Source organism: Bos javanicus, chromosome 3 (genome assembly GCF_032452875.1).
Source record: "Bos javanicus breed banteng chromosome 3, ARS-OSU_banteng_1.0, whole genome shotgun sequence".
NCBI lineage: Eukaryota > Metazoa > Chordata > Mammalia > Artiodactyla > Bovidae > Bos > Bos javanicus.
Window position 1 is genome coordinate 95,190,285 of NC_083870.1, and position 25,915 is coordinate 95,216,199.

Genomic DNA, 25,915 nt, shown 5'->3' on the forward strand with positions numbered 1-25,915 from the left:
AGGGTAGCATACGTACAGAAAAATGCACACACTTTAAGTGTACAGAGCTCAATGACTCTTCACAAGGTAACCAGTACCCATGTAACCAGCACCCAGATTAGGACACAGACCATTACCACCCCCAGTGTCTCCCTTGTGCCCCTCCCAGGGGCAAGCCCACAAAGGTAACTACTATCCTGACTTCTAATATCATAGGTTTGATTTTTCTGGGTATTTTTGTTTGTGTGTTTGTTTTAATTGAAGTATAGTTGATTTACAATGTTGTATTTAGATTCTGGTGTATAACAAAGTGATTCAGCCATGAGGAAATGGCAAACCACTCCAGTATTCTTGCTGGGATAATCCTGTGGACATAATCCTGGAGGGCTACAGTCCATGGGGTAACAGAGTCAGACATGACTGAGCACAAACACATGCACACACACACACGTGTATGTGGCTTAAAATAAAGCAATGTGATGGACAGTAAAATCCATTATGCCCAAAGCATTTCCAGCAGTGAGGACATTTCCTGTCAAAGCCTGAGATGTGTCTGAAGAACAGAGAGGTGTGTGTGTCATTGAGGATTCAGGAGGCAGGCTACCCAGAAGAAGGCAGAGTTTGGATTTTATTGTGTATTGGGAGACACGACTGAAGTGACTTAGCAGCAGCAGCAGCAGCAGCAGGAGCAGAGGGCATTAGGGAGGGGATTTACATATTTAAAGCTGACCCTGCTACCCGTGGAGAAAGGATATTGCTGAGAAGACAGAGCATTTTAACACTGGGTCATGGTCACCCCCTTCTGTCTCCCCTGTACATATGAAGAAGGGACAGGGTTCATCTACCCCCATGTCCTTGAAGCCCAGCACAGTATGCTTCGGTTTTGATGAGAACATGGGGGCATGATTTATGACAAGGGTGAGATTGCTTGGCTGAGGGGATGAGGAGCAGCTGGGTCCATGTGGATTTCTTGCCCGCCTGCCCTCCTGTAAGAACCCAGTTGTGCTATGTCTTGTAGCCCCCTAAGTGAGAAGTGTAGGTGAGGACCTGAACATGCCTGGCTTTCTACCTCAGCTGGAACTTGGTGGTCACAAATACCCAGAAAATTCTGACTCCCAGATGCCCTTACAGAGTCTCTCACCTGAGGCAACAAACCGGGTCTCCATTCTCTCAGCTTGAGGCCTGTGACTTCTTCACCCTCGGCCCTCACCCACCACGCTGCCTTGTCTCCCACAGCCTGGCCAAAGGGTAAAGGGCTTGGGAAGGTGCTCAGCCCCCGCTTTATCATGTACATACTGGCTCTATGACCCTGATTCAGCTGCCTGACCCACGTGAGCCTCAGTTTACTCATCTGTGAAACAATAGCTGCTCACTGAGCGGTGGCAAGACCTGGTGAAGCCACATTGGTAAAGGACCTGACAGACAGCCACTGGGGCAGATTTGGTGATCAGTAAATGTGAGTTCACTGCTACAAGGGAATCCTCGGTCTATGGTATTTGCGTTGAACAGAGGGGATTCAGAAAGGTTTAGTGGCTTCCCTGGTGGTCTAGTGGTTAAGAATCGGCCTTCCAATGTAGGGGACCAAGTTCAGCCCCTGGTCCAGGAAGATCCCACATGCCACAGAGCAACTAAGCCCATGAGCCTCAAATACTGAGCCCACATGCCACAACTACTAAAGCCTGTGTGTCTAGAGCCCGTGCTCCACAACAAGAGAAGCCGCAGCAATGAGAAGCCACCACAATGAAGAGGAGCCCCCGCTCACCACAGCTAGAGAAAGCCTGTGTGCAGCAACAAAGACCCGGCACAGTCTAAAATAAATAAATAAATGAATCTTTAAAAAAAAAAAAAAGGAAGGTTTGGGAGCCAATGGTGTGATTGTAGGCACCAGAACTGGGAAGCCGGGAACTGTTAGAAGAGGGAAATGATGCCTGTGCTTCTTAATATAGTGACGGCCACCTCCTTGGCCTACAAACAAAGTCCCTTACTAGTCATACCAGTACATGCCCCCCACCATGGCTGCTCCTGTAGGAGAGGAAGTGCAAGAAGGCAGGATGCTTTTAAGAGAGTAATTCAGTGGCAGAGCTGCTGTGGGACAGATGGCTGCCCCAGGGATGGAGGGACCTTGCTGAAGAGGCCAGGGGCCTGCTGGGGCTGCCGTGGACAGGTTTCCTACTCTCAGTTTGAGCCTGAGTTCAAGGAGCTCTAAGATGCCTCCAGATAGGGAGTGTCAAATTTGATGACTGGAATCCTTGGGCTGTTAAGGGGTCCCTTCCTCGGCTCTGGATCTGGGCTCAAGGCCAGTGCTGAATTTTCAACTATGGGATTCTCAGATTCTGTGAGTTGAGGCATCTGTGATCGTCAGACTCATGATTTAAAATGCCAAGTTTTACGTTCTTGAAGCTCCTGACCCCAGGATTCTGATTTACCTGCTTTGGCCAAGGGCAGCTGCACAGGGTGGGAGAGGGCTCTGATGTGGGAGGCACCATGTGGCCCCTCCGATTCTAAACCCCTGGTGAGGATACCATGGCCCAAGGTGGTAGCATGCCTGACATATTTGGAGAAGAACAAGGAGGCCAGTGTGGCTGAATCAGAGAGTAAAGGAGGATGACACCAGAGAGAGAGACAGCGGGGCAGGAGGGCTAGGGAAGACTTTAACTTTTGCACTGAGCACCATGGGGAGCCAGTGCAGAGGTGTGAACAGAAGAGTGACATGGTCTGATCAAGTAGGGCTGGAGCTGTGTGCAGGGTAGACAATAAAGGGACATGGGTGAGAGCAGAGAAAACAGGGGACAATGCAGTCATCCAGGCAAATAAATTCTCTATAAATTTAGCACCTGCAGAATAGTTCAGTATAATTCATTGAACTAATTCCTTATCTATGGGCATTTAAATGAGTTCCAGCTATATCTTTATTATAAGAAATACTGTGATGAACATCCACATACCATAAATCTTTGTGTCTATGATTATTTCTTAAGATATGATTGCTGCCCAGGTGTTACTGGTCATCTTTCTAAGGCTCTCAGCCCATAATTCCAGTTACCCTTCAGAAAGATAGTGCCACTTTCTACTCCGACCAGCAGTGAGGTGGCACATTCGCCCTGAGGGAGGTATTAGATGTCCAGTGGGTGTTGCCCTTGTGGTCCTGGCCAGGTCTGGGTGCATGTCATAGGGGAAGTCCCTGTTCTCTGGCTAGCCTTGCAGGGTTCCAAAACTCTTTCAGGTCCATTTGCTTATTTTATTGCTCATGTCAGTCTTGTTATCCCTGCTTTATGAGTGAAGAAACTAAAGCTCAAAGAATAATGACCAGGCCCATTCTAAGAGCTTTATGTCTATTATCTCATTTAATCCTTACAACAACCCAGTGAGGTTGGTGCCGTCAACATCCCCATTTCAAAGACAAGATCACTGTTCCAGGGTGTCAGAGGTGGGGTATAAGCCCCAGCTTGCAAACCTGCTCTCAAAAACACTCCCTCCCTGCCCTGACTAAAGCCAGTAGAATGACTTGCTTGGGGGCCGCACAGCTAGGACATGGTGGGGCTGGGAGTCCAGCTGGATCTTCCTGATTCTGCAGCTCTGACCTCTGACAGGATGCCACTCAATGCCAGAAACCCCTCATTAGCATTCTGCATCTTCTTTTCATTCAAAATTGTTCTTGGTCTTTGTGCCTGACGGGGCGTTCCTTTCTTAGACCCACCTTTGGCAGCTCTGGGGGACCAGACTTTTGAAAAAGAGCTCAAATCCCAGAAACCAAGAACATCAGAGCAGGGAGGGCCCTTGACCTCCTGGTCCAACCTTCTCTTCCTTTTATATTTGGTGGGGAGAGAGAAACTAAGGGCCAGAGTGAGGCAGTAACTTGTCCAAGATTACACAGCTAGTGAGGACCAGAGTCCATGGGGAGGGAGGGGGGCAGCCCAAGGAGCAGGCCTAGTCCTCCCTAAGGGCCTCTCTCAGGGGAATACTGAAGACCTGTGACTGGTTTGGCCCTCTTCCAGGGCCCTTTGTGGATGAGCCTGTTTACCTGTGAATTATTAACGAGCTCAAGCCTGTAACCTGCTGGGTGGAGCTCACTCACTCACTCACTCTAAGGAAAACCAGCTTCACAGTCACCAGCTCAGCTGGGTTGGGAGGGCTCTAGGGTCTGAGGGGTAGTTCTGGGTTTTAGAGACAGTGGAGGTGGGATGCTCCATGTAAGGGAGGGGCCTGGAGAAAGGCACCGAAAACGCAGCTATGAAGAGGGGAGGGGACCGGGGTCCCTGAGTAATGCTTGGCAAGCTTATGAGCATGCCTGAGAGGTGGCCACTGTGACCGCAGGTTTATAGATGGGAAGACTGAGATTCAGAGGGGCAGAGGCAGAGCTGACTTCACAGCTTAAGCTCCTTCTACAGTGGCATCACTTTTCACGTGCTCAGACCCCTTTTTGTGTGACATCTCCCCCACCCATTTCCACACACTTTCTGTATAGGATACAGTTGAAATTTGGTTTAAGGCATGCTTAGACCTGAGTCCAAGTCACCCTTGGTTCAATCCTCAGTTTTCTCATCTGTAGGATGGGAGATAAAGCTACTGTGGAACTTTCTAGAGCATTCTGAGGAGGTTAGTTATTGAAGGCTTTTTTTTTTTTTTTGGTCACACCATGCAGCTTGCAGGATATTAGTCAGATAGCATCACCTACTTGATGGACATGAATTTGAGCAAACTCCAGGAGATAGTGGAGGACAGAGGAGACTAGAATGCTGCTCTCCATGGGGTCACAGAGTCGGACACAACTTAGCAACTGAAAAACAAGTTCCCTGACTGGGGACTGAACTCAAACCCCAGCAGTGAAAATGCTGAGTCCTAACCACTAGTTCAGTTCAATTCAGTTCGTGTCTGACTCTTTGCGACCCCATGAACTGTAGCACGCCAGGCCTCCCTGTCCATCACCAACTCCCGGAGCTCACTCAAACTCATGTTCATTGAGTCAGTGATGCCATCCAGCTATCTCATCCTCTGTTGTCCCCTTCTCCTCCTGTACCCAATCCCTCCCAGCATCAGGGTCTTTTCCAATAAGTCAGCTCTCTGCATCAGGTGGCCAAAGAATTGGAGCTTCAGCTTCAACATCAGTCCCTTCGATGAACACCCAGGACTGATCTCCTTTAGGATGGACTGGTTAGATCTCCTTGCAGTCCAAGGGACTCTCAAGAGTCTTCTCCAACACCACGGTTCAAAAGCATCAATTCTTCTGCGCTCAGCTTTCTTTATAGTCCAACTCTCACATCCATACATGACTACTGGAAAAACCATAGCCTTGACTAGACGGACCTTTGTTGGCAAAGTAATGTCTCTGCTTTTGAATATGCTGTCTAGGTTGGTCATAGCTTTTCTTCCAAGGAGCAAGTGTCTTTTAATTTCATGGCTGCAATCACCATCCACAGTGATTTTGGAGCCCAGAAAAATAAAGTCAGGCACTGTTTCCACTGTTTCCCCATCTATTTTCCATGAAGTGATGGGACTGGATGCCATGATCTTAGTTTTCTGAATGTTGAGCTTTAAGCCAACTTTTTCACTCTCCTTTTTCACTTTCTTCAAGAGGCTCTTTTGTTCTTCTTCACTTTCTGCCATAAGGGTGGTGTTATCTGTATATCTGAGGGTATTGATATTTCTCCCGGCAATCTTGATTCCAGCTTGTGCTTCCTGCAGCCCAGCGTTTCTCATGATGTACTTTGCATATAAATTAAATAAGCAGGGTGACAATATGACCACCAGGGAATTCCCTGAAGGTCTTCTTAAGCTGAGAGATGGTATCAGTGGAATTAGTCTATATGAGGCTTCTCAGGGCCACTGAGAAGTGCAGTGAGCCCAGTTGCTTGCTCTTGCTGGTTGGGGAGAAAATGAAAGAGGAAAGCAGGCCCACCATTTCCTAGGCACAAAGCACCAGAAAAAAAGGTCCCCTGGCAGGGGAGGAAGGAACCCAGGACTCAAGACGCTCTCCTGGTCCCCTGGAAATTAGTAGATGACCTGAGCAAGGTCACCTGAGTTGGGAGGTGGAAATAATGGTAACTCACGGACTCGCCGGGTCTGGGGCTGAGCCAGAGTTCCTGGGGGCTGGGAACTGCCTGGGTGGAGCCCTCCTGAAGGATAGGCCACTCTGATGCTCTGATCCACCAGGTGAGTGGCTCCAGCATCACTGCTACTATTGTGGTGTAGACAGAGTTCCAGCTCTGAAGGCAGAGCTGAGCCCCAGTTTTCATCTGTACAAGGTGGAGAATAATAGCATCTACCTTGGCCCCACCACCACCAGCATCAGAGCACTTAAACAGCACATGCCAGGCACCATCCTGGGCATTTTACACATAGGAATTCTTAATCTTCAAATGACCCTTTGAAGCAGGCAGAATTTCCATTTTACTGAGGAAGAAACTGAAGCTCAGAGAGGTGGTTAAATGTGTACATTAAAATGAGATAATCCACGTTATATACTTAACATATACAGCACATAATAAGCCTGTGATGAATGTCAGTCATTATTGTAATCATTACCTGAGAGGAAAATGGTAAAGTGCTAGGCCCAGTTTTCAAGTTTTTGGTGGTTAGTTGGGCACTGACACAGAGATGTCTGACCAGACCCAGAGGCTCCCAGTCTGATGGCAGAGACAGTCACATACAAACCCCACCCCACCCCCACCACACAGATGGTGTTCGCCCCAGGTCATAGGGAGGTCAGAATGGGTTAGAGCAGTGTGTGCCCAGGAAGCTACTGCCCCCATTAGGGAGGAAGGGCTTCCTGGAAGAGGATGCATCTGAACTGAAACCTTCAGGGTGAGTAGGAGCTTTCTTTCACACATGGCAGGTTTTTAATAAATGTTGGTCAAGTACAACTAAAGATTTACTTTGAAGCTAAGGTAGCATAAAGCTTCAGAACTCCTCACTTACTTGGCCCCTTCCAAAGCTCTGGGAGGACCCTCTAAATTTTATATTGATAAATTTGTATTCTTTTTTTTAAAAAAAGCCTATCAATTATATGCTTTTGGATTGTCCCTTGGTTAAACAAATGAATAATCCATAACAAGGAAGAAGGTGTGTTCCAGGCAGAGGGAACTCTGTGTACCAATGCCTAGAGACCTGAAGGTGCATGGCATGTGACAAGACACTCCCCGCCCCACCACCATCTGAGTCTCCTCCACCAGCCTCCTCACCCAGGCTCCTCTTTAACACATTGCTGGGCTTCTCACCAGCTTCACAAACTCCAGCTGTCATCAATGTGCCTTTGCCACTTCCACGCTCTTTGACCCATGTCCCCGTCTGGTACATCCTTTCTACAACTTCCTTGTGTATAAACAATATAAACTTCAAAACTCAACTCTGTGTCCACCTTCTCTAGTAAGCCTCAGACTCCTCCAACTTCTGTAGCATTCTTATTTACCCAGACTTCTAAAGATGATGGTGGATGTTATCATAGTCTGCTCCTTGTAGTTAAATAGCTTTTCCATGCCTATGTCAGAATCCCAGAGGTGTGATGGCCCTTGCTTTGAGCATCTGGCCTCTGCTCACATATGGACAGAATAAGAACTCACTACCTTTCCAGGCAACCTGCTTAGATTTAAACAGTTGTCCCCAAAGCCTCTCCCCTCTGCCACCGGGCCCAATCTGCCTGGCTCCTCCAGGACCTAGTCCAAGCCCTCTTTCTAACATGGCTGCTTCTACAGGCTCCTCCTATTTCCCTTTCTGACATCCTGGAGCTCAGGGCTGATCCAGGGGTGTTGGAGCCCCTCCTCCCTCTGTCCCCTGCCTTTGTGAAGGGACAGCTCTAATGGCAGCCACGTGCTCTGATGAGTCATGATCAAGAGCATCTGGAGCCTGGAGGTGGCCGCTGGTTAACTCTTCATGGGCCAGTGGCTCTTCTGCCAGGAGGCCTGGTAGGCTTTAACTTAACTCTGGTCCTAGACATATACCTGAGGGCTGGGCACACAGTAGGCATCTGAAGTGTTATGGGTGACCCCACATAGGCCCTGGGGATTCAGGGGAGAGGGGGCCAAGAAGGCAAGAGTGTGTGGAGTCAGGAGGGTTGAGTTCCAATCACAACTTGCCATTTTTTAGGTGAGTGCCCTTGAGCAAGTCACATGAACTCTGTGCCTCAGTTTCTCCATCTGTAAAATGGTAGTTATGAAGATTCTTTGGGGAGGCAAGTGCGAACTGCTGGCTGGCAGTGAGTGCTAAATGGCATGATTTTCTGCCTTCTGGTCTCCTGCACAGAGAAGCACAGCCAAGCTGTGGGCAAATGGGTGGGATTAAAATCCAGGTCTTTCTCTGCATGACTGCCCCCAACCAATGCAGTAGGATGATGAAGGGCTCAGGTCAGGGGCGCTGAGAGGCGGGCGCTGTGGGGATGGGAGAGTGGCAGGGAGGTGGACCTCAGGTCTAGGAGAACTTTCTGGGCCCAGATTGCTGGGGCTCCGTGAGGAAGGCGTGAGCCCGCCCTCCAGGGGGATTGAGCGCAAAGGGTTCTCGGGCATGGGCAGGGCAGACCTTGGGCGCCCCGGCTCTCTCTGTCAGGGCGGGGATGGGGGGTGTAGGGGGCGCCTTTCGCCGGCCCCAGGCAGCCCTCCCACCCGCGCCCACTGCAGACCCCGCGTCTGCGGTCGGCCGCGGGCGGGCGGCGGCCTGGCCCCACTGCGCGGGTGGGCAGACCGAGGCCCGGCCCGGCCCCGCCGCCTTCCCCGCCCCCGGCGCGCCCCTCCCCGGGCGCCGCGTCCGCGGCTCGGCCGCACAGCGCCCGCTCGGGGTTCCGGCGGCAGCACCTGGGCCGCGGCTGGCGTCCGCGGGGGCACGGTGCCCGCCCCACTCGGCGATGACCACGGCCGGCGCCCCGGGCCCCCTACCTGCGGGGTAAGTGCCCGGCGGGGCGGCCCGAGGGAGCGCTGGCCGGGCCGGGCCGGGACTGGGGGCGGGGGGCGGGGGGCGGCGCCGGGCCCGGCCTCCCCCGCGGCCCGCACTGCGGCTTCCAGCCCCTGCCTCCCGGCGCCACCGCCGCAGCCGGGGAGCGGGAAGGGGACTGAGCGGGGAAGGTGGAGGCCCCGGGGACCCTGGGCCGGTCACTCCCCTCGGGGTCCCAACTTTGTCGGAAGCTGTGGCCACAGCCACGTCAGAGCTTTCTCCCTCCCGCCTGGCGTTTACACCTGAGCCCCCCATCATCACCTCCATTACAGGTGAGGGACCTTAGCCAGTAGCTCTTAGATGACTTAGGTCTCCCAGAAGGTGAGAAGTGGGCCTGGGATTTGAAACCAGCAGTGTCGGATGCCAGGCACTACTTCATCTTCAGGGATATTCGAAGGAGTTAAAAGGCTAAGCTAGGAAGCGGCCGGGGCTCCTGGGCACAACAGGAACAGGGGTAGTAAAGGTGGGCGTTGTCACTTTCAACGTGGCACTGGTGTTCATTGCCACCGCACCCCGTTGAGGAACCTGTGGGACCCTACACTGCCCCGCAGCAGTGAGCAGCTCTTTGCCATTCGTGGGCCCCACTGGTAGGGGCTGGGAGCCTGAGCTGCTAGGAAGTTGTTGGGTGGAGATCCGGCCCAGGTGAGCTGGGAGGGGTGCCATTCTGCCTGGAGCCTGGCCAACAGGACAGTATTTGCGTAGGGCCTCAGGGCTAACACATGAATAGGGAGGTGACGAGGCTGGTGCCACCTGTCAGCTGGAGGCCTCCACAGGGCCCTTGTGTGTTCCAGACTGAAGGCTTGGAAGTTGGGTGGCTGGGGGACTCCCTGTCCTGGGGAAGGGTTGCCTGGTAAGTCAGGCAACGTTTTGTATGACTTTGACCAAGTCCTTTATCCTCTCTAGAATTCTGGTCCCTCCTTTGGAAAATACAGGGAGGCTGAGCTGGCTGTTCCCTTCCTTCTCTGGGCTGGTCTCTGTAAATCTGGAAGCTAGTTAAGTCTGTCTGCCCAGCCCTGAGCATCACCCCCACTGGGCCAAGAAAAATGATTTTTAGGAGAAAAGGCAGGTGTGGAGCAGGGCACCTATCAAAGAATCCTGAACCCCCAGACTAGAACCCTCATTCATCTTCTTCCTTGCACCCTCACATCCCTGCAGTCCCCTCTACAACTCTAGGCTCCTCTGGCCCCTCCTTGGGCCTTCAGGGCAATGAGCTTGCCCTTCTGCACTGGCAGGTCATCCTCCTACTAAACCATACCTGCCCATTTGCGTGCCCTCAAGGTCCATCTGGTCCCAGTCAGTGCATTCTGGTGGGGTCTGAGCAGAGCAGGGGCAAAAGCCCAGCTCCATGTGTGAGGGGCAGTGGTGAACAAACCAACATTTAAATCTCCATCACTTCAAAAATTATGAAATAATTTCAACCTTCGGAACAATATAGCCAATAATAAAATGAACTCTCTGCCCTTGCCAGCAAGCTTTTCCAGATGTTAATATTGTGCCCCATTTATTTCATATTCTTTTTAAGAAATAAACCATGGCAAAGATGGTCAAAGCCCCTGTGGACCACCCCTACCCTTCCCTCTACAGAGACAGTCACCATCCTGAATTTTGGTTTATCATTTTTCTGTCTGTTTGTATTCTTTTACTGAGTATGTTTAAGCCTAAAAATTATGTAGTTCTTTAAATTTTTTCTGTAAATGGAGTCATACAGCATAAATAATTCTGCAACTTGCTTTTACTCATTCAGCTTCAGGTTTCTGAGATCAAGGTCTCTTGATCCTTGAAACCCTGGTCTGCATTTGCCTTCCTGTGGTATGCCACCTGATGTAGAGACTGTTATTTATTTATTTATCCAGCCTTCCTGAGGTGGAAGGAAGGTCCACCTGAACCTGAGATGGTTCCCAGGATCTTGTTATTCAAACAATATTCTCAAATGATTGTCTTACACATATATGAGTGTTCTTCCAGGTTCCCAGGTAGGAGTGGAATTGCTGAGTAGCAGCAAAGTGTCAGACACGACTGAGCGACTTCACTTTCACTTTTCACTTTCATTCATGGGAGAAGGAAATGGCAACCCACTCCAGTGTTCTTGCCTGGAGAATCCCAGGGATGGTGGAGCCTGGTGGGCTGCCATCTATGGGGTTGCACAGAGTCCGACACGACTGAAGTGACTTAGCAGCAGCAGCAGCAGGACATGTGCATTCGATTTTTAAAGTTACTTAGTTTCATTATAAAAGTGGTGCTGTTCTGTAAAAGAAATGATGGAAACATCTTAGGGAAAAAAATTGCTAACATTTCATCAGTGCTTTTTAATGTCCTTTACACTGTCTCAGTCATTCTTAGTAGCAACACTGGGAGGTAGATACTGTCATTCCCATTTTATTGATGAGGAAACTGAGGCTCATAGAGGTTAAAGAACTTTCCCAAGTTTTTCCAACAAGTGATTGCTAAGCTGCATCTATAGTCCAGGGTTGTCTGATTTCAAAACTCCACACCACCTAGGCCACACCACATCACTCCCTGCCACGTGGTACTGGCTTTATGCACAGCTAAGGGTGACTCTGGAAGCAGAGTCCCAGTCATATTTGCAGTTTAGAAAGGTCATTGTGAAAGTGACAGGTCCCCCATAGATGGGTTCCCCTCAGCCAGAGTTCCCCCTGAATGCTGGAGCAGGAAGTAGAGGCCAGCTCTGACTCCTGTCTGCTCTGAGTGACCGCCTTGCCCTGCCTCCACTGCCCCACCCACCTCACCCTGACTGAGGGCTGGGTAGGAGGGTTTTCTGTTTTCAGCAGGTACGAGGGTGCCCCAGCTCTGCCCATCACACACTAAGGTAGTGATTTCCAGGCAGACTGAAGTGGAGGGGGGGGAAGGAAGGGGAGAGTGGGATGGCTGCAGGATTGACACCCCTTCCCACCCTTCAGCTCTCTTCTCACTTTGACTTCAAGCCCCCTCCCACTATGCTAAAGATCCTGGTGTTCGTTGTCACTAGCCATTCTCCACACTCTGTCCAGCTCGACTTCCCTGCCCACCCACCCCCACCTGCAGCACAGAAGAGGAGGCCACCATCACTACTTGGGAGCCCAGGAATATTTTGGCCTGGGCCCCAGCTGGGAGCTTGGAGCAGGAAGGCCTTAAAGACATGGAGACAGCCTACAGAGAAGTGGGGACCTCAGTCACAGCCAGGGGAAGGGAAAGGCTTGGCAGATTGCTTTTGCAGAAAGTATTTCTGTCTTCTCCCAGGTTCCTGGGAGCAGGAAACCAGGTTCCTCTTTTCACTGTCTTCACTTCCTTATCTGTCACATGCAGATAAGAACTTCTGGCTCCTAGAGCTGGTAGGAGGATTGAGTGAAATAATGCAGGCATCAATTTAGATAACTTGAAGTGATATTCTCCCGGCAGTGATGGGTATTTGTCAGTGCTATTATTAAGTCCAGTGGGACTGATGTCTCCAGCCCACCTCAGCTTCCCAGCCAGCTGGGATGCCCCCACCTCACTCCTTCACTTATAGGCCTTGCCAAGCTTGTCTTCCACACTTGCCCCGTGATGGTTGGCGCCCCCTCCTCACTATGGTGCCATGCCTCCAGCCCTTTGCTCACACTCTGTTCCCCTTCTGGGACTGCTTTGTCCATCTAGTCCTCACTTCAGGGCCATTGTACCCAGACAACTTCCTTGATTGCCCCACCCTCACTTCTTGGTCTCGTCAGCCCCCTGTGATGCCCATGAGCGCAGCCCTGATGACTCTGGTTGTCAATGCCTCTGCCTTGTGTAGCCCTCAGGGCAGGCCCAGGTCTGGGTCCAGTCTCTTTTCCCCAGGGCCTAGCCCCAGGTCTGGAGAGGTCACTGCAGACCTGCCTCACCACAGTTAAGGGGAAGGGATGCTGAGGCTGCCAAAGAAGGGAATATGTGCCTCTGTGTTGTCTGTCTGTCTGTGCATCTTTCTCTCCAGGTAGACTGAGGACGCAGAACCTCTCTCTTGATGCGGGTAGAGATGGTGGTGGGAGTGGGAGTGGGGTGTGCACAGAAAGGGAAGGTAGGCTCTTGTTTCTGAAATTGTTTAGAGATGGACAGAAGCCAGGACAATGGACTTGACTCCCTGGGGCTGAGCTGGTGGGCACTGGCTTAGGCAGAAACTTGGGTTAGAACCTATGCTCAGGCATGTGACCTTGGCCAAGCCACCTCTCTCTGTGCCTTAGTCTCCTCTTCTGAAGTGGGATAATAATTCCACTTCACAAAGCTTTGTGAGCGCTCAAGGAGAGGACAGCAGTTAAGTGCCTGGGGCAGTGGGTACTCATTGCCTTTTCGCTGATTCACCAGCAGAGATGAATGGACTGAACCCCACTCATTAGGCTAAGCCTTGGGCGCAAAGGAAGACACTGTCCCCATCTCATGAAGTGGGGTCTTTTTGGCTTTATCCTAAGGGTGAAGACAGTGAAGGCCTTCAAGTCTGGAAATGACATGGTCAGGTTTGGGTTTTAAAAAGCTACCTTTGGCTATTACATTATCCCTTAATAAAACTACCTAGATGCTGGATGAGTTACAACATTCATCCTTTAACATACATTCCTGAGAGTCTGCTGCAGTAACAAATCCCTCAAGCCAAGAATCCCTCAAGCCAAGGGAGCTGAAATCAGGCCGATAAATAAGATGAAGCCACAGCAACCTGGTGGTATTTACAAGCTACAGAAACCTAGAATCTTGAGTTTTAATGACACTTAAAGAATGGACTTCCCTGGTAGCTCAGTGGTAAAAGAATCCACTTGCCAGTGCAGGAGATGAGGAAATGAAGGTTTGATCCCGGGTCAGGAAGATCCCCTGAAGAAGGAAATGGCAACCCACTCCAGTTTTCTTGCCTGAGAAATCCCATGGACAAAGGAGCCTGGTGGGCTCCCGTCCATAGGGTGGCAAAAGAGTCAGACATGATGTAGTAACTAAACAACAACGACAAGGAATGGGAAATAAGGACTCGCGGCTGCCCAATGGTGTGAGGAGTTGGAGCTTCTCCTCCCTACCACCCCACCACTACATGAATGTGCCACCCTCAAGGGTGTCTTCAGCATGTAAGGATACTGACTGGGAAAAAAATACCCACACACCACAAAGGGAGACAACAGTTCTGGTGGGGACCAAGGGGCTCCCTAGAAAATTATACATACCAGTCAGCTCTCACACAAATTTCAGGTTTGAATATACACTACCTCTGTGGTCCTGAAAATGCTAAACCAAAAAAGTAACGTAAGTGGTCTTAGGGTGGTAGCACCACAGGGAACTTGGCTGAAGTGAATGCAAATGCTCTCTGAAGAAGTGGGTTCTCATTTAAAAATCCCTTTGGGATCAGTCAGATAGAAGCTTGTGGTAAAATGAAACATACAAGGAAACGAGGTGCTGTGAACAATAGATACCAGAAGCAAGAAATAGCAGAATTAGAGTCTACGATCCTAGAGTGATGAAACACTGTGATTGTGTTTAAAATGTGGAAAGAAATCAAACACGGACTTGCAACAATAAGCAGAGAACAAAATACTGCCAAAAATGACCAAGCAGATTTGAAAAAGAACCAAGTAGAATTTATGAAGGTGAAAAATAAAATAATTGAAATTAAAAAAACTCAGTGGACAGAATAAGCAGCAGATGAGACATGCTGCTAAGTCACTTCAGTCATGTCCAACTCTGTGCAACCCCATAGGCGGCAGCCCACCAGGCTCCCCCGTCCCTGGGATTCTCCAGGCAAGAACACTAGAGTGGGTCGCCACTTTCTTCTCCAATGCATGAAAGTGAAAAGTGAAAGTGAAGTTGCTCAGTTGTGTCCGACTCTTAGCGACCCCATGGATTGCAGCCCACCAGGTTCCTCCGACCATGGGATTTTCCAGGCAAGAGTACTGGAGTGGGGTGCCATTGCCTTCTCCAGATGAGACATACTTAAAGAGAATTAGTGAAATGAAAGATATAAAGAAATTAAATCTAATAGAGTGAGTGAAAGAGATGGCCAAGAAGAGAATGAAGAGAAATGAAGCACAGAATAAAATGAAGTAACAGAGAGAAGAGTTAGGAATGGACAGGAGTAGAAGGTGGAGTCTCCCATCAGACCTAGGTAGAGATGGTAGGGGCCTGGACTGGAGGCCACTGGGTATAGAAGGAGGTGGATTAAGAGATTTTCAGGAGATAGGACTGAGAGGGCTTACTGATGGAGCAGATGACGGAGGCCAGTGGGAGGATGTGTCAAGGATGACTACTAATATTTCTGGCTTGGGAAACTTGATAGCGGGGTATTGTTTATTGAGATGAGAAATCTGGAGAACAGATTTGGGAGAAGAAACAGTTTTGACCAAAAAACATACTTCATTTTGCCTGCGAGGTTCTGCTGATGCAACACAGAGTCCTTACAGCTGGGCCTTAAGATAGGTGTAGGACTTTATCTGGTGGAGAAGGAACTTTAACTTTTAAGGATCTTTTTGCAGTAAGATCATCAAGACTGTTTTTGGAATCTTCTCTATGTAAAAGAGGCCCTTGGAGAAGAAACATTCACAAGAAATCAAACAGGACTTTTGGGATCATCTCTCATCTTTTAGATGGTAAACAGGGTCAGAAAGATAAGGAATTTGCTCTCAGAACCCAGGGCTCTTCATTTATTCATTCATTCATTTGTTCATTCATTCATTCACTGACAACCTATATTTATCAAAAGCCCATTTTGTACCAGATACTAGACACTGGTGATACAGTAGTGAACAAAATGAAGATTCCTGCCCTCAGGAAGCTTATATTTTAGTGGAGGGAGACAGATAATAAACCCAAAAATAAGTTAAAAAAAAAAAAAAGGTCACAGAGTGATAAGAGCTATAAAGCTATAAAGAGGTGTAAGGGGGACTTCTGGTAGTCCAGTGGTTAAGACTCTGTGCTCCCAATGCAGGGGGCTGGGGTTCAACCCCTGGTCAGGGAACTAGATCCCACATGCTGCAACTATGAGTTTGCATGCCACAACCAAAGATCCCGCACTCCACAACAAAGACTGAAGATCCCGCATGCTGCAAATAAGACCTGTGCAGCCAAATAAAAACAAATAAACTTTTTTTAAAAGAGGTGTAAGGACTGGAAGGAGGCCAGGTATACTGGAGATGCTATTGGCTAAGGTGGCTCTTGAATGTAAAGCCCCCTGGGCAGCTCTTACAGGGTGGCTGACCATTCCAACCCATTGTGACAGTGCCTGTGGGGTTCTAAAGTGCAGGCCAGAGGAGGCCAGGAGAAGGCCTAGAGAAGAAGGAGGAAGAAAAGGACTGCAGTGGAACTTAGTGGGTGGGCTGTGCCCCCCAAGTGGGGGCAGAAAAGTCCAATGGGTCAAAAGGGGCATGGAAGGTAAGATAAATTTATTCCTGAGGCTTCCTTGCACCAATCCCCAAGACCCTATCCTCATCCCCTTCCCAATCCCCCCACTGGGTATCAGATGACATTCTCCTTCCTCTCCCCTCTCCCACCTTTAGGAATACTCAGAGGTAGGTTCAGATTGTCTGTGTCCTAGTTCAGAGGGGGCAGCCTGGAGGAGCTCATGACGCATCCAAGGATCACCAGGGAGGTCAAATGGGTGCTGGGAGGCTCTGTTCCAGCCAGGACAGTTGAACCTTTCAACCAAGGCTCTTTTGAGAGCTTCCGGGTCATGCTCGTGTCTCTCCCACCAGGACTCCTGTGAGCAGCCTCCATGAGGCCCTGGACCAGTGCATGACCGCCCTTGACCTCTTCCTCACCAACCAGTTCTCAGAAGCACTCAACTACCTCAAGCCCAGGTGAGGCTTAAGCCCAGATTGGAGATGGAGGATGTGTATATGTGTGTGTGAGTGTGTGTGTGTGCACGCGCATGCACATATGTGAGTGTAGGGATGGGGGTATTAGATGGAGACCCAGAAGTCTTACATGAGAGGAATCCAGTGTAACTAAATGCTTTCGGCCTTCTGGGTCACTCCGACCTCTGAGAATTCCATAAAAATGGCTCAGGATCCCCATTCCATAGCCTAGAACAACCAAGCCGTCCTCAGGGTCACCGTGACTTCCTTCTCCTCAGGTTCTTGTGGCTTCTCCCACTTTGACTTCTTGGTCCTACAGAGTCTGGCTCTAAAATAGCCCCTTTTAGGTATTTTCCTCCAGAGTACTACAGACTTGAATTGCTTTCACTGAAGCCTTTAGGGCAATGATGACAGTCAGTCGTTTAGCCATTTCTTCTAGTGTTGACTGCCTTATTTCTAAATAATACACTTGGACTGCTCTTTCTTTACTTACCTCTTTTTTCAATTTTTTTTAAAAACTGAAATTAAGTTGAAATATAATTCACATACCATGATATTCACTCCTGTTACTTTTTACTTTTACATATCATCTAATGGTTGCAAGGGGCTGCCCAGGTGGCTCAGTGGGAAAGAACCCCTCTGGAAAGCAGGAGACATGGGTTCGATCCCTGGGCTGGGAAGATCCCCTGGGGAAGGAAATGGCAACCCACTCCAGTATTCTTATCTGGGAAATCCCATGAACAGAGGAGCCTAGCAGGCTACAGTCCACAGGGCTGCGAAAGAATCAGATATGACTTAGCAGCTAAACAACAAATGGTTGACAAGAACTTAGCTTTCTTAAACCCCTGCCACACCTCCCTTCCTTCCTCCTGCTCCTATCATTGTATCACAATATCTGGCTAAATTAGTAATCAGTGTTTTCATTATTATAGCTATGTAATTATGCTCATCGCAGAGATAAACCTTACCTTGTAAGATTATATTTTCTTTTTGGAGTTAATAATTGTCTTGTTTTTTTCATTTGCCTAATTTGCTATATGTTTATCCTGAGCTCTTTATAGCCACTCCATGAAGTCATGAGGTTTTCTCTAAATACTCACATATATCAGGGAAACCCTCTCAGTCCCTCCTTTTTCTGGAAACCTGTCCCCCGGAGGACAGGCCTGTTTACTGGCCACCTTCCAGCTGGCTCCTGGAATCCCCTTTACTTCTCTCCAGTTTGCTTGGCCTGGCTTTTTCTCTCATATCCATATCCTCCCTCCTTTGGTTAGAGTGCATCCTCTAGAAGTTTTCTAAGAGAGTGTTGCATGAATATAAGCTTTCCTGCTCAGAATTTTGAAGGCATTGTTTTCTGCCCTGTTTCCTGGCAGGTACTGTAGCCAGGAGAATCCTAATTCTTCTTTTGTGGCATGGGATCTTTTTTCCTCCTCCAGACATGTTTAGGATCTTCTCTCTTATTCCTGCAAATCTGAAATATCACAATGATGTGCTGGAGTATAGGTCTGTTTAATTGGAATTTTTTTATTTGAAAACTCAGTTCTAGGAAATTCTCTCGTGTGATCCTTCCACATTCTGTTTCTCTTTCCTGGACTTTCTTTACATCAGCCGCTAGGCTTCCTGGTCCAGTCCTCTTCTGAGCTATTTATCTGTGCCCTCCCCACTGCATTTCTGTATCTTTTTCCCCCCCGATTTTTGGGAGAGTTCCTCAACCTTATCATTAAATCCATTGACTTTTCTTTTTTTGTGTGTAATCATATGATTAATTCCCTAGTACTCCTCAATGTTTTCTGAATGTTCTTTTTCCCTAAAACATCTTATTCTTGGTTTATGGGTGCACTGTGTTCTTTATATCTATATTTAAAATATGAGTGTCCTGAGGATGGGGCCTGGCATGTAGTAAGCATTCTAATGAGTATTTATTGCTGTTATTATTATCACAGAATAATTATCTCTTCTGAAAATATTTTGGTTTTTTTTCCTACATAATCTTGGCTTTCTCAGTGTTTCTTTTTTCTTTAAGAGGGAGAATCCTCTCACCGTGGTGGGGAGGGGCTTTCCTGAAACACCCATGGTCCCTGGCTGGCTGTCTGGTCATATTTAAGAGCAAGTTCACTCAAAATCCAATGGGAGGGTCTGGCCCAAGTAGCCTTGTGATTGGTGGGATCAGCTTTTGGATGAGCTGGCAGAGAGCGGGCCCCAGATGTTAGCATTTCAGGAAAAGAACGCCACGCCCACCCTAGCACCCCGCCACCTTCTTCTACGTGGGCAGAGAGCCCTGGCAGCCTGGGTCCTGGGGTTGAGATGGGGCCGAGGTGGGGTCTAATCGCGTCTGCCGCCTGCTGGCCTAATCCCCTCTTTTCAGCTCTAGGTGGTCATCTGCCACAGCTGGCTCCCCCAGAACCGCCCTCCCCACCAGCTCCTTGGGAGAGCGAGTGCTGGGGCAGGGCTGCTGCTTTCCCCAAGCCAGTCCTGTTCAGTTTCTCTAGACCTGACTGACCCATCGCTGTCCTGTCTGGGGTCAGCGGCCCAGCTTCTGAGGGGGCAGTGCCAGGGCTTGGTGGACATGAGTCGTACAGTGGTCCACATGCCCCCACACCTCAGCCCACTCTCTGAGAGGATCTGGCTTGAGATGGGGCAGGACCGGTTCTGCTTAAGAGCGTGGCCATCGTCAGAGGCAGGCCAGGCTCCATCCTGCCCCATCACTGAGTACCTTCCAGTACTTCTGGAAGGCGCCCTGGCTCCCCTTCCCTCCTGGTCACTCCTTGTCCCTAAGCAGCTCCTCTCTGCCACTTCACCCCCCAAAGCCCTCCTCCCTCTCGAAGCCCCCTCCTCCTTGAGGGGCTGCCTCACCTGCTCTCACCTCAGGAGGGTACTTTCCTAGGGAGTCCTGAACTCAGGCCCCTAGAGGCAGCACAGAGAGAACAGTCTTCCTGTGAGGCCACCTCTACCTCATTCATGAGACACTGTAGCCTCTATTTATCTCAGCACCTGCCCCATTCTAAAAACGGGTCTTTTCTTTCTTTCTACACTTAAGAGCCTCCCCCTCCACCAAACAGTGCTCGTCATTAGCATACACCCCACCCCTTCTTGTGACAACCAAATAATGTTTCCAGAAGGGAGGTGTGGGGAGGTACAGGAGATATCTTTCTCTATCACTTTGAAGAACTACTGGTCTAGAGAAAATAATTCTTGCTGTAACATGACCTCCCCTGCCCAGGTGTAGCCACTGAAGCTGTGAAAGATGCTGGGGGTCAGCTTCATTCACCGTTCCTGTTGTACACATGTGTCTCATTTACTGTTATCCGTACTTTGCCCTCGGGGAGTAACTGGGCTCACCAGGCTTCCCACTCCCACCCCTACCCCCAGTTTTTGCTTTCCCTTTGTCACGTCTTTGAGTAGCTTCTAGTTTATTTTACTTCACTCCATGTCTGCCCCTGAGCACTGTCTCTGGAACATGGTCACTACTCCACTCATTTGATGAAAAAACTGGTCATGGCTGATAACTAACAGAACCACGATTGAAATCCAGCCCCCCTCAGCTCCTGGGCCTCTTGGGCCATCTTGGATCTCAAGCAGGTGGAGGAGTGTATCTGGCACAGAGGTCTCACGCCTGCCTCCTCTTCCAGGTGGGAGGGAAGGAGGTAGAATAGGGTGTGCGTGTTGGGGACAGATGTAAACATTCTTGAATGTTTACGTCGGATCTCAGTTGCGGCACGTGGGATCTTTTGTCACAGCTTGAGAGCTCTCTAATTGTGGTGCAGGAGCTTCAGCAGTTGCAGGACCCAGGCTTAGTTGCTCCATGGCATTGTGGTCCCCGGCCAGGGATTGAACCCACGTCCCCTGCATTGCAAGGCAGATTCCTAACCGCTGGACCACCAGAAGAGTTCCCTAAGATTCCTTTGAGAGAGGAAGTCAAGTCCCTTGCTGAGAGTAGGGGGTGACAGGGATTGAGGAAAAGTTGATGAGTAGTGTGATGGGCTGAGGTTGGTGATCCAGCTCAGGCTGTACCTGTCTGTGTGGTGGTGGCTCCCTCCCTTCTTGCTCGGTGGCAGCGCTGTGGAGAGAGTAGGCGGTTTCTTGTTTTCTGGGCCCAGGCTCCTAGCCAGTGCTCCAGGGGGCTGGAAGGCTCAGCAGTGAGGGTTTTGACAAGAGAGTGGGTGACATGAGGGAGCTTGAGGGGTCAGGAAGACAGGACGGGCTGGAGGATCAGGCAGTGGGAGTGATGAGAGTGAGTGCAAAGGTGGGGAGCCTGTGGTTGGGAGGCTGGGTGTGTCATGCAGGACTCCAGAAGCAGAGCTGTTCTGTGGGTTGATGATGAGGTCAGGGTGTGACCCATGGGATGCGGCAGTTGGGCACCCGTGACCATTTCACTTGGCAGCACCTCATGAGTAACCTCGTGTGCATGGCAACATGTGGGGTGCTGGGGCTGCAGGACTGAACAGGGTATGGGCTGTCCTCAGCGCTCCTCAGGGAGCCAGTGAAAAACCGTAAAGGGTGGTGCTGAGAGCTGTACGAGGACCCCAACTCACGTGGGAAGGGGCCGGTCAGGAAGGCTTTAGGCCCAGCCCCATAACTTCCAGGGTGCATTGCAACATGAAAATGTAGAATCCTTTGTTTAGAAATTATTAAGGATTTCAAAACAATGACAGCAGAGCATTAAACCAAGCATGGACCCCTGCGTGACTGCACAGATGGCATACCCATGAAGCCAGCCCTGGAAGTCTTCCCGGAGGAAGTGACATTTAAGCTGAGATAGGCTGGATGAGAAGGAGTCAGCCGGATAGAGAGGGCATTTCCAGGCAGAGAAGCAGCCTGTGCAAAGGCCAGGCAGAGAACGAGGGCCTAGTGTATTTGAAGAACAGAGACACTCAGCCTGGCAGGGGTGGGGAGAGCTGGAGTAGGTCCCAGAAGAATGAGGGCTGAGTGATGGAAGGTGGGCTGGGGATACAACTGCCCCTGGAGGTGAGTGAGCTGGAGAGGAGTGCAGCAAGGTGGGTCTGAGAGGCGCTGGGGGGCTTCCATGAGGATGAAGGAGAGTGGCTTGGAGGCGGGGGGGGGTCTGTCTGCCTTCCAGCCTAGAACAGCCTCACCCAGAGAGGTCCTCTGGAAGTCAGGGTTTAGACTGGGACTGCAGGGAGGTCTCCAGAAAGAGCAGTAGGGGTGGGATCAGAGTCAGCCTGATGGTGAGGACAAAGATGACAAGGGCCCGAGTCATGGCTACTGGCAGGAGGAGGGAAGGGCTGGAGGCACTGGGCTTACTGGACCTCCAGGTGGCCGAGGAGTCCCCGACCCCAACGTACGGCTCTTCCTATGGATCTTCAATGCTCTCCTTCTCTCGACAGCTGGTCTAGGCCTGGCAGAGACCCCTTGGGCATTGTGTCCTAGAGCTGGGTCTAGCTCACAGGGAAGGGGATCATTGCTTCCAGCGGTCCAGTCACCATAGGCACAGATAAGAACTTTGTGGAATGCAAACTAAACTTGGGGTGCCTGAGGTCTTGGGGGGCCGTGTTGTACCTCTGTGCCCTGAATCCCAGTCCAGACTACAGACTTGAAATTCCACTTTGCCTGCCAGCTTCCCAGGCAGGGTCCTTCCTACTGGGCTGGGCAAGTGGAGCTGAGTCCTGGGCCTGGGACTTGAGGGTAAGGAGGATGAGAGTTAGAGAGGCTGAGGGAGGGAGTTATCTGGGATGTGGGTCTTTGTGGCTGCCAGGGAAACCCTTCCTAAAGGAGAAAGTTTTTATGCAGGGCAATGACCCTTAACCCTGGCAGGACCCAGAGGGACTTAGACTCATATTTCTTGAGTATCAGCATTGTGGCCCCAGCCTGGATACCCAAAACTCCTGGGAGAGAATTATTGTGTCCATTTTACAGAGGAGAAACCTGAGGCTCAGAGATGCCTATAGAACTCACCAGGATCACACAGCTGGTAACTAGTGCCTGTGTCTGAGATATTCTGAAGCTTGAGTTCTGTCCCCACGACAGGCTGCGACTTCCTTTCCACAAGCCACTGCCCTCCAACAAGCAGTTCTAGCAAAGACCTGGGAGGTGTCCTGACAGCTACTAGGACTGGTTCTCTTCATAAACCTTTGACTTCTGAGGATAATATCACCTGAGAATCACCCAGAAGTAGAAAAGCAACTTAATTTACAGAGATGTTTTATGAATGAGAAAGGCAGGAAAATGTGTGAAGTCGTATAATCTATAACAGTCTATAAACAGCCTATAAACCTTAGTCATCTCTGTCTCCTGTGAAGTTCCCAGCAGAAGCCTGGCACTGAGGAATTTGGAAAATAATTAACAAGGGAGTGTAGGGAAGGGAGTGAAGACTGCTGCAGCATCTACGGTGTGCCAGGCGAGGGTAATCCCTGGCCAGTCCCATGGGGACTCTGGTGGAGCAGCTTTATTGTCCCTATTTTGCAGAACCATAAATCAAGGCCCAGATGTGTTGTGACTTCCCCAGGTACAGAGAGGGACTGGGTCCCATCCTTTCTTGCCTGTTGCTCTCTGTATGTGTTAGACTAAATGCCGTCCCTCTCCCTCCAACACCCTTTAGATGAGAGGTCTGGGGCCATGGAGGAGCAGGGAGAGAGGAGGGGGAGGCTTCCTGAGCCCAGCTTGCACTGTCACATTGGTGCTAAGACAGAGATAAACCCACACAGCTCTGACCTTGAGATGCCCACCGTCTGGGAAAGAGCTGAGTGTCTGCTGATGTAAACTCAGCGTGGCCCGTACCTCCAGCATAAACGCATGCTCCCTGGAGCAGGGGCCCCAGTGGCCCTTGAGGCATTCAAGCACCTTTACAGATGAATCAGGGGGTGTAGGGTAGAGAATGGGCATTTAATGCTGTGGGAACAGCAAGGATAAAGGCCTGCAGGAGGGAAAGGATGGAATTTTCCTGAGGTAAGCATGTATGGTTCAGTGTGGGTAGACTTGAATGTGGGCAGATATTGAGGCAGGAGCAGAAGTGATAGGAGAACTGGGCTGGAGGGGTGGGCAGGGCCTCAACTCCCAGAGTTATCTCATGGGAGGTGGAAGCCCCAGGTGGGCTCAAGCAGAAAGTGATGTGGTCAGGTGATGGGGTGGGGAGAGGCAGGAGGTAACGAGGCCAGGGCAGTCCAGGCACAAAGATGGGTAAGCCTGGGGTGGGGTTTGAGGATAAAGGAGACCCTGCAGACAGGACTTGGGCTTGGCCTGTGATGGGTAGGGGAGAAGGCGAAAGATGGCCCTGGTGCAGGGAAGTACCGCCTCAGGTCAGCATGCTGCTGCTGCCATCTGTATAGAATGAATGAGAAACTGAAGCTCAGATTTGGAGAGGCACTTAGGGTGACGCAGCAGGAAGAAGAGGAGCTGGGATCCGAGGCTGCCTGAGTAGCAGTGGAAGGGTCAGTTGTTGGGTGAGTGCATTCTGCTCTCTGGACCTGTGTTCCCCCACAGTGGGGGAGGGGATGGTGAATGATGATTTGGGGTCAGCTATCTTGAAGTTCTAGGGGTTGATGCTTTTATGTCCCTTCTCTCTGGCAGAACCAAGGAAAGCATGTACCACTCGCTGACTTATGCCACCATCCTGGAGATGCAGGCTATGATGACCTTTGACCCCCAGGACATCCTACTTGCTGGCAACATGATGAAGGAGGCGCAGTCGCTCTGTCAGAGGTCAGGTCCATGGGGCAGGCAGGGATGAAGGGTTGTGAAGCATCCATTTGTCACTTTGGCCTATCCCAGTGCCTAAAATACCACTATCAGTCCTGCTCCTTTTGGCTCAAAAGTGTGTCCCCAAGTGCTCAGAGCTGTCCCTGTTGGCACTGCCTCAGGAGCCACGTTGTCTGAGCTGGTCACTGAGAGCTTCCTGGGTCAGACTGGATTGGGAGGAGATGAATCCTGGCTGTGGTCACGTAATAATTCTCTGACTTTGGGCAAGTCCCTCTGTGGATTCAACTTTCCTCATCTGTAAAATGGGTGTGATGATAGAATTGTTGTGGGAACTGCATAGTTGGTGTTCAGTACACATTAACTGCTTGAATGCATGAATAAACAGACCCTCAGTGTTTGTGCACAGGTAGAGTCATCATTCACTGGGACACACTCCAGCCTGGCCTAGGCCAGTCCCTGGCCTGGGCTCTGTTCGCCCAGATAATCATCAGACCCTGGCCCCTCTGTTGCCTGAACGGCCTGATCAGGGAGACGCAGGCACAGACAGTGACAGCTCAGCATGATGCAGGGCAGCTCATAGGGTCGTGGGGGTCCAGCCTGAGGAGCAGGAAAGGCTTCCTGGAGGAGGTGACATCAGAGCTGGGTCCTGTGGGGTGACCAGGGACAGGTCAGGTTAGAGGGAGCAGGGGAGGGGGCTCCATGCAGAGGCAGCAGCAGGGGCAAGGGCATGAAAAAGCCTGGATTTGGGGGAGTTTCCAGGAGCTAAGTGTGTGGAGTCCTCTGGGAGGGGCACGGGATGCTGTTGGAGGTGCCTGGGCCCCCTGCTCACCTCCCTGAATGATATGAGGCCCTGTTTTTCTCTGCAGGCACAGGAAGAAGTCCTCTGTAACAGATTCCTTCAGTAGCCTGGTGCACCGCCCCACCATGGACCAGTTCACAGAAGGTGTGGCATCTGGGGTGTCCTTTCAGCCCGCTGATGCCAGGTCGCCTGGTTCCAGGCCCGGGAAGGGGCAGGAAGGGGCAGTTATCCTCCTCATTGTCACCCAGGGGGCTGAGCCCTGGCCCAGGCACTGAGACACCGATGGGTCAGACCTGGGGCCTTTTGAGGACTGGTCTCATGTGTGGGGGTGGGTGGGGAGCAGGTAAGACTCAGTTACCTTACAGCATTACCTGCTGAGGGCTGCAAATTGAGGAAAGAAAATGCTGTCAAAAGAGCTGTCACTTTGCTCCTCAGGCTAGGGTGGACTTAGAGCTGTGTGTGCAGTTAGGTTTCGTGGTTTAAAGACCATAGTAATCTAAGGTGCCCCAGAGGGGACTGTGGTTTTAGAGCCTGACACCTTGTGATGAAACAGCTGGGGGCAGTAGCAGACGTCTGGGCTGCCAGGGCCACACTGCATCTTTGTGCCATGACTGCAGTCCTAGAGGCAGCAGCAGCCAACCATAAGCACTTGGGGAACCTTTAGTGGGGGTGGGGGGCAAATGGCCATCCCCACCTCGAGAGCCCTTGATGGTTCCAGCACAAAACATTGCCCTCGATGGTGTCTCTCTCCTTCAAACTTGCCATGGCTCCATGCTGCCCACAGGACCAAATCTGTAAGTCT

The 25,915-nt window shown here is 50.6% G+C and overlaps 1 protein-coding gene across 4 annotated transcripts in view; it reads left to right on the plus strand.

Moving 5' to 3' along the window:
• Nucleotides 1-25,915, plus strand: part of TTC39A (tetratricopeptide repeat domain 39A) — a 50,646-nt gene that overhangs the window by 2,183 nt on the left and 22,548 nt on the right. The window contains exons 1-4 of one of the 4 annotated variants that reach the window (XM_061412010.1): nt 8,707-8,847; nt 16,563-16,667; nt 24,186-24,317; nt 25,181-25,257. In XM_061412010.1, coding sequence (XP_061267994.1) covers nt 8,810-8,847; nt 16,563-16,667; nt 24,186-24,317; nt 25,181-25,257 — 352 coding nt within the window. In that variant the 5' untranslated portion in view covers nt 8,707-8,809. Of the gene's footprint in view, nt 1-8,706; nt 8,848-9,039; nt 9,168-16,051; nt 16,243-16,562; nt 16,668-24,185; nt 24,318-25,180; nt 25,258-25,915 lie in introns of those variants that run through there. The other 3 variants (XM_061412014.1, XM_061412012.1, XM_061412011.1) reach the window with 3 other exon arrangements.